We start from the raw sequence: 7,223 nt of genomic DNA, 5'->3' as shown, positions 1-7,223 counted from the left end.
TAATTGTAAATCAAAGCTGAAATGCGCTTTGAAAGCTTATGTTCGCACTTTGAATTGTAAAATAACATATTGTATTCGTATTTAAAGCTAAAAATAAACATTATATTCACACATAAATCGTATCTCTAATTATGCTGACAGCTTTCTGTAAGGGCTTCATTTTGATAACAGTTTCTTTTAGTTTAAATATAACTAATCAATACATATGAGGCCCAAAAATATAAGTTATCATTGGAGTAGGGTAATTTAATATTTATATCATATCAGCTTGTCGTTACTTATAGGCCAAAGCCTTTGGCATATTTCATTCGCTTTTGACATTCAACACATATGCCGCCTATAAAAACGTGGGTGCCTTTAGTTGCCACCAAAGTCTGCAGCGAACGACAGCGCCGTAAACGTGTGGCATATAAAAACAAAACACTTATAAAAATACCAAAAAATACTAAAATGTTAACGCTTACCTTGCTTGCCTGTTTGGCTATCTCTGTATGTGCCACGCCCAGTCAAAGATTGGGTGAATCGAAGCTTTTGCAGGCCATTCGCAGCACCAACGATCTGCAGCAGAATGATCCAACACGTTCCCTGGAATGCTTCCAGTATTACAGCGAGATCTTCGATCAGCTGCTGCAGCAATACGAACAGGAGTTTCAGGCCTGCCAGAACACATCGCAGCTCCAGATCTCGGTGGCGGATGAGAGCTTTAATCCTGTCCTGAGCTCGTTAAACAACAACGCGGCGAACGCCTGCGAATTAATATACGATTGTAATAATCAATTGGATAGCTTGACAAGTCTGGCCTGCTACTCAGGGGTGGTAAGTGGACAAATATTGTTTATAATTTAGTTTATATTTAACTCTATGTCTGTATTTATATTTTATTAATAGGGCACCAGCGATGCCAAAATCATGTACAACATTTCGAACACAGCCAGCCAATATTACGGCCAGCTGCAGCAGCGCATTCAAATGATTCAGTTCACAGAGGAACAGTGCACGAATGAATCGAAGCGCAACTATGAACTCAGCACGGATCAGGCTTATGTCAATCTACAAGGTTGCCTGACGGGCAATGAACCAGTTCCGGTAAAAACCACAACAACAACGACTACAACTGATACGACCAGTTCAGATCCAGCTCGAAAAACAACTACACCAGTTCCAGTTACACGTACCCCGGCACCAACTGAGACTACATCAGTTTCAGATACAACTACACCAGAACCAGTTCCAAAATCAACTACTACAGTTAAGACAACGTCAGTTCCAGCAACGACCACATCAGTTCCAGTTCCAGTTACAACTACACCAGAACCAGTTCCAGAAACGACTACAGCGGTTCCAGTTACGCGTACCTCAGCTCCAGCTAAGACTACATCAGTTCCAGTAACGACACCAGAACCAATAACAAGTACATCAGCTCCAATTAAAACAACACGATTCCCACGAAGAACCACAAAAGCTACGGTGACGCCCACAACTTCTGCCGCACCTGGTTACCAGCCGAACCTGAGCTCTGAGCTGAAAAAGCTGCTGCATTCCCTGCTACACTAGACAACATGGTTAATGTAGCAGTGCTCAAGAACTGCATTAAAATAGGTAACAAACTGACAATCATTGCCTATCATTGGGTCTGAAAGGGGGCCGCAAACTTTTGTAATCTCGTTTGGGCGGGGACCCCACAGAAAAGAAACAGTAAAACGGAAAGTAAAGAAAAGGCAATTTTATGGAAATGTTGGCTAAATATTGGCATAGGCCAAGCCCAGGCGACAACTTCAATGGCAAACTTAACTAAACCAATTGCAACTCTGCAAGTGTAACTTACATAATTAACGCTTGTCGATGTAAGCTAGTTGGTATGCCGATGACTGACTGACTAGCAGATGCCCTGTACAAGGGCATTTTCCTATTTTATTCCTATTCCTATTTTATTTTAAAATAACTAAGTAAATATTATATTGTAAATGCCAGCTTAGTTAAGGTATATATAACAATAAAAGTTGTATCGTACTACAACTTAAATCGACCGATTATTATTTTAATGGCAGCTCTATGATATAGTAGTCCGATCCAGCCGACCCAGACATATTTACTGCCTGTAACTGAAAATCGGACCTTTCATGACAATAGCTTTAAGACTAGTTTGCAAAGGAGCTTGGTAAGATTGACTCGGCTTTTGCTGATCTTAATCGTGTTGGAAATCACTGTTTCTAAGAGTTACACATTTAATGAAAACATTATAATACCCCCTGTAAAGGCATATTGCCACATGTAATATTTGGTATATAATTTTATCTAACTCTAACAGCCTCTAATTGCAAAAAGTCAACTCGAATGCTGTTGACTTTAGTTTCAAGTATTGCCTGTAAATATTTTAATTGCCTGCATATCCTTTCCAAAGTTGATTATGGCGGTCTTTTAGCCTACTTTGTAGTAGAGGGTATAAAATATACGCTAAGATGTTGCAGATCCTTTGACAAAGTTTTCGCACTTGCCGCTGCCTTTAAAAGTTTAGCACAATTCCGAGCTTAGGATCAGGTTTGGCCCGGTCTAAATAAATGAAATTCCAATTGGCTGGCTTTAAGTCCGAGCATTTAACAGTTAAATAACCAGTTGCTGTCTTTTGGGCCAGCTGTGTTTTTCATTTAAATTTAATTGCGTTTGCGTTTGCTTTGGCTTTGGCTGTTGATTGTTGTTGCCTGCGGCATTGTTGTCATTGCAATTAAAACAAATTAGAAATGTAGGCACACACACACACACACAAAACACACACACCTGCCCACACAAACACAAACACTAACCCTAAAAATCAGGCAATAGCTGTCGCCATTGCCGCGTGTCCTTGCCGCAGGATGCAGCCAGCAGCTGATTTAAACCGTTGCCTAGTTGCAACTTTTGAGGGTGTGTGTGAGGGGGTTTGCGTGCGTGTGTGTGAAACGTTAATGCAGTTCGAGTTCTGTTTGCCTGGCTCGTTCAAAATGGTTGCGCACAAAGAACGCAATTAAGATATGCAAATTAGCAGCTGCCACGCCCCTCGCTTTGTGCGCAGCAGCAGCAGAAGCAGCCGTTGCAGCTGCAGGTGAGAAGATTTGGCAGCACTTGCGATAAATATGCTCATGCAAACAAAACCTTGAAGTCAAATAAAATAATTAAAATAGCATTCTGAAGCTTGGCAAATTTCTTTTAGGTATAGGAAAGCTTCGCATCCTGGGAGAGCTGTTTCTCCCAGTGAGTTCCAAGTCGTATAACTGATCAAAAATTATTTGAAGAGCTAAAAAACAATCTAGCAAACAATTTATAAGTGAGAAACAGCCAAGTTTTTGGCGATGATAAAGGTGATATCATGAAATCTAGAATTAATGCGATGTCTGCATAACAAGGCTGCAGCGTGCTTCGCACCTGTCCCAGCCTGGAATAACAACCTAATCTTAAATTAAAGCAGTTGCATATAAGCTAACCAAATTAAAAATATAACGAGGAAGAAACACAATCTTCGGCACGCGAAGGACCCTTTTAGGCATTACCCTACGGCTTTGTAGCTATGTGAGCACAGTGAAGCTCAGGAATGTTGAGTTTGCTGAAAATATCTTACAAATCAGAATATATGGGTCGTATACGTCTAATTCTTTGCGCTAAACATTTCATGACAAAATTATAAGATGAAGTGGTATAAGCCCCAAAGTAATTGTTGCGTTTATTTAAATTTAGCCTACAAATCGAGCATGAACATATGAACAACTTCGCTATGCAGCAGGCATTTGTAAATTTAAAATTGAACTGATTTTTGTGAATTTTTGTGCTAATAACAAATAATGGTATCAAGGTTATGGGAAATCAGCTGGACGAACCGAAGCTAATTCGAATTGTGAAATTTTATTTTCACTTTTTTTTTGGTTATGCAGTCTTGATGAGAAGTACTATAATATAGGATTGGCGTAATAATTGTGTATAAGATGATTAATTAGCAGAGAGCCAACAACTTATTCTGCAATATCCTTTTTTACATGCATGAAAGCCACAAAGTGATTGAAGTGGTTTCTACGATAACGAGTTAGCCATTAGGTTAGGCTATGAAAACGGGCATAAACTAACCTCACCTAATTTGTATGCTGTCTGAAGAGCGATTGTCCATTGTGTACAAAACCCTTCAGGGCACTTAAGAATTAAGTCGAAATTGCACACTTATCTTATACCCAGAAATAAATGCCATGCGCATCAAGGAAATTTAAAAATAAAAATAGTTAACTCATACGTATTTGCAATTTATATTGACCTTGTTGAAAACCAATTAAGTTAAATGAATCACAAACGCGATGACCATCGATTTATAACTTATTCTCAATTATTTTTTATTATTATTGTTTTGTCACTGCACGTGGCATGATAAGCGACTGAAGACGACACGCACAGAGATTAGATTCGTGTAAGGTTTAATGGGTTAAGTACAACGAGCAACGACCAACTATCGTGATAATGTTAAGCATAAGTTAAAAAATAAATAAAAGAAAACAACCAGATATTCAAGTATTTTGCTAGACATTTTTGTGGGCATGTAATGGGAATATCAACCCGGAATTTTCAGCATAATAATAAATATTTGTATTTAACCAATACACACTGCAATTCAAAGTGAGCTTATCTCGGAGTGTGGTTGGCTGACCAGCTGATAAGAGAGCTGACCAATGGCAGACTGCAACAGATATGGAATCAAGCAAAGCCATCAATTATTAAGTGGGCAACTAAAAGTTTTTTAATTGATATATATTTCCCGAATAAAAAATTAATAAAACAAATATGTATGTTGAATAAGCACTTGATAGATAGATTTACGATAAAAGCTGAAAATAGCAAAGCTTCGATCTATCGAAGTCGAGACGGCGCTAGATATAGTACTATATATATAAGAGGTTCAGGATGTGGCACTTGCCAGACCTGAGATTATACTGAAATCTCATGATCTAGCAGACCCAGATATGATAGTGTTTTCTGAGAAACTTCTAAGATTTGTACAAACTGTTCGGGTTTGTATAAATATTTATTTATTTGCAGTGGCATGTTGTTTAGGGTTTTATAAAGATTCCCAAGATTGCTGTGACGCGATCGGGGAGTAGTCGGCAACTGTTTAATTGTTTCATTGGAAATGTTTTTCACCGAGCCACCCAAATGATAAGAATGATAATGCCAGCCGCCAGCATTGATAAGGTGATAGCTCAAGTGATAGAGCCAAATCTAAAGTAATAACACGGCCATAATATGACAGGTACATATATACAATATGTGTTGTACACCATCCGATTTTATGTACAGCAACACTTGAGCGGCGCGCCTATAAATATTGAAGTCGCCTTCACATTACCACAATAACGAGTCCGACGTTCGCAGTAAACGAATCGAAAACAGTGTTAAGCAAAGAAAAAAAAAACCAAGTGTTAACAATTCACAAAATGTACGCCAAAGTGTGTGTATTACTTTTGGCCATTGGCCTGAGCCAGGCGGTGCCTAAGTCGCTGTTGCCCGATGTGGGCCTCATGCAGTTTATGATGAAATCACGCGATCTTAGCCAAGATAATCCCGCACGTTCGCTGTCCTGCTTCGACACCTACCTGCCCTTGCTGAACGACATATCCCAGAATTTCCAGAAGGCTTATGCCCAGTGCCTAGCGACGGCTGACGCAGCACGCGAGGGCATCGATGACACCACCAAGGATGATCGCAACCAGATCGATTCTGAAGCGACCTCTGCCTGCGAGGCTCTGACCACGTGCAGTCAAAATACAGCAGCCATTGACTACTTTGAGTGCTATACGCAAGCCGTAAGTTGAATGCACTCTTCAGTTCAAATGGATTACTTCACTTGGCCCATTTCAATTTACAGGGCAGCGACAATACAAAGGTCATGTACACGATCTCGTCCAACTCAGCGGAGCTGTTGGCTCAGGTGCGCGAGGAGTACCGTCTGATTGATAATGTCCAGTATGAATGCACTAACAAATCGGAGCGCGCCTATGTTGAGAATACGGCGGCCACCTATGAAAATTTAGATAGGTGTCTGGCGGGTCTTGAGCCATTAACAACCACACCAGCTCCCACGACTGCTCCCACGACTGCTCCCACAACTGCTCCCACTTCTGCTCCAACTGAAGTTGATACGACTCCATCACCAACCACAGCTGGTCCAGCTGAATCGACTCCAGGACCAACCACAGCTGCTCCAGCTGAATCGACTCCAGGACCAACCACAGCTGGTCCAGCTGAATCGACTCCAGGACCAACCACAGCTGCTCCAGCTGAATCGACTCCAGGACCAACCACAGCTGCTCCAGCTGAATCGACTCCAGGACCAACCACAGCTGCTCCAGCTGAATCGACTCCAGGACCAACCACAGCTGCTCCAGCTGAATCGACTCCAGGACCAACCACAGCTGGTCCAGCTGAATCGACTCCAGGACCAACCTCAGCTGCCGATTTACCCGAGGAGGATCTGTCCAGCCTGTCCGAGCAACAGAACAAGCTGAAGCAGATGATGGATGAAATGAAGAAATGGTTCAAACGCCATTAAGCCAGCATTTAGAATAGGTCAAGTGCGCCACAGTATAAAAATCAGTACTTAACAATTTAAATACATATATTATTTATAAAGACAACTTGACTTTTTCTATGGCCAAAGCATCCTAACTATAAAGCTAACAAATTCCGCTTTTAATTGTTCAATTTTTTATATGGCTTCAATAAAGTTTCAACAATTAAAACGGAAAAAATATATGATATATTTATTGTAGATAATTATTTTATTTGATTATAAATCATTTCCCATAATTAAATCTGAAACTGTTTTAATTATAAATCACACAAAAGGGTTAGCGTCGAACTTATAAGCGTTTCAAGCCGAAAGTTTGACCGATTCTCCAACTGACTATTTGGTGATCTACGCACATCCTTAGTTTTCACTGTAGTTTACTCATTAAGTTCGACCAGAAAAAATAAAATGAAGCGTTTTTGCTTGACATTCGATCGGCCTAAAAGTTATTTTCAAAATTCTTTGCTTAAATTAATATAGGTGTAGTTTTACACGTCTCGGAGACGTCAGCCCGCCTTGGTGGAAATGGGGGTCAAAGATTACCAAGGATATATTTTTGAAAATTCGTTTCAGAATTGTGTCAAACTTTTCGCAGAATCCAAGCATACTCGCAGTGAAAATGTACATGTTATCTCTTTCGCGAATC

At 40.2% G+C, this 7,223-nt stretch overlaps 2 protein-coding genes across 2 annotated transcripts; both read left to right on the top strand.

Annotated features, from left to right (window-relative positions):
• The first annotated feature begins 364 nt into the window (after positions 1-364).
• LOC135431269 (mucin-2) lies at positions 365-1,614 on the top strand. The gene is made up of 2 exons (XM_064686283.1): positions 365-816; positions 889-1,614. The coding sequence occupies exons 1-2, from the start codon at positions 451-453 to the stop codon at positions 1,552-1,554; spliced, it is 1,032 nt and encodes a 343-aa protein (XP_064542353.1). The 5' UTR covers positions 365-450; the 3' UTR covers positions 1,555-1,614.
• Positions 1,615-5,365: 3,751 nt separating this feature from the next.
• LOC135431814 (uncharacterized) lies at positions 5,366-6,644 on the top strand. Its single transcript, XM_064687143.1, has 2 exons — positions 5,366-5,813; positions 5,876-6,644. The coding sequence occupies exons 1-2, from the start codon at positions 5,445-5,447 to the stop codon at positions 6,557-6,559; spliced, it is 1,053 nt and encodes a 350-aa protein (XP_064543213.1). The 5' UTR covers positions 5,366-5,444; the 3' UTR covers positions 6,560-6,644.
• Positions 6,645-7,223: the final 579 nt, after the last annotated feature.

The sequence above is a fragment of the Drosophila montana genome, unplaced genomic scaffold (assembly GCF_035044405.1).
Source record: "Drosophila montana isolate Dmon_TW-CO22-7 unplaced genomic scaffold, ASM3504440v1 contig_3200_1, whole genome shotgun sequence".
Lineage (NCBI taxonomy): Eukaryota > Metazoa > Arthropoda > Insecta > Diptera > Drosophilidae > Drosophila > Drosophila montana.
Note: the sequence above shows the minus strand (reverse complement) of the source record. Positions and strands in the feature narration are given on the sequence as shown.

Bases quoted from the DNA above. Each gene is read 5' to 3' on its own strand.
- LOC135431269 (XM_064686283.1), top strand. From the start codon at position 451: ATGTTAACGCTTACCTTGCTTGCCTGTTTGGCTATCTCTGTATGTGCC. The intron at 817-888 runs GTAAGTGGACAA...TTTTATTAATAG, and splicing joins TGGCCTGCTACTCAGGGGTG to GGCACCAGCGATGCCAAAAT.
- LOC135431814 (XM_064687143.1), top strand. From the start codon at position 5,445: ATGTACGCCAAAGTGTGTGTATTACTTTTGGCCATTGGCCTGAGCCAG. The intron at 5,814-5,875 runs GTAAGTTGAATG...TTCAATTTACAG, and splicing joins TTGAGTGCTATACGCAAGCC to GGCAGCGACAATACAAAGGT.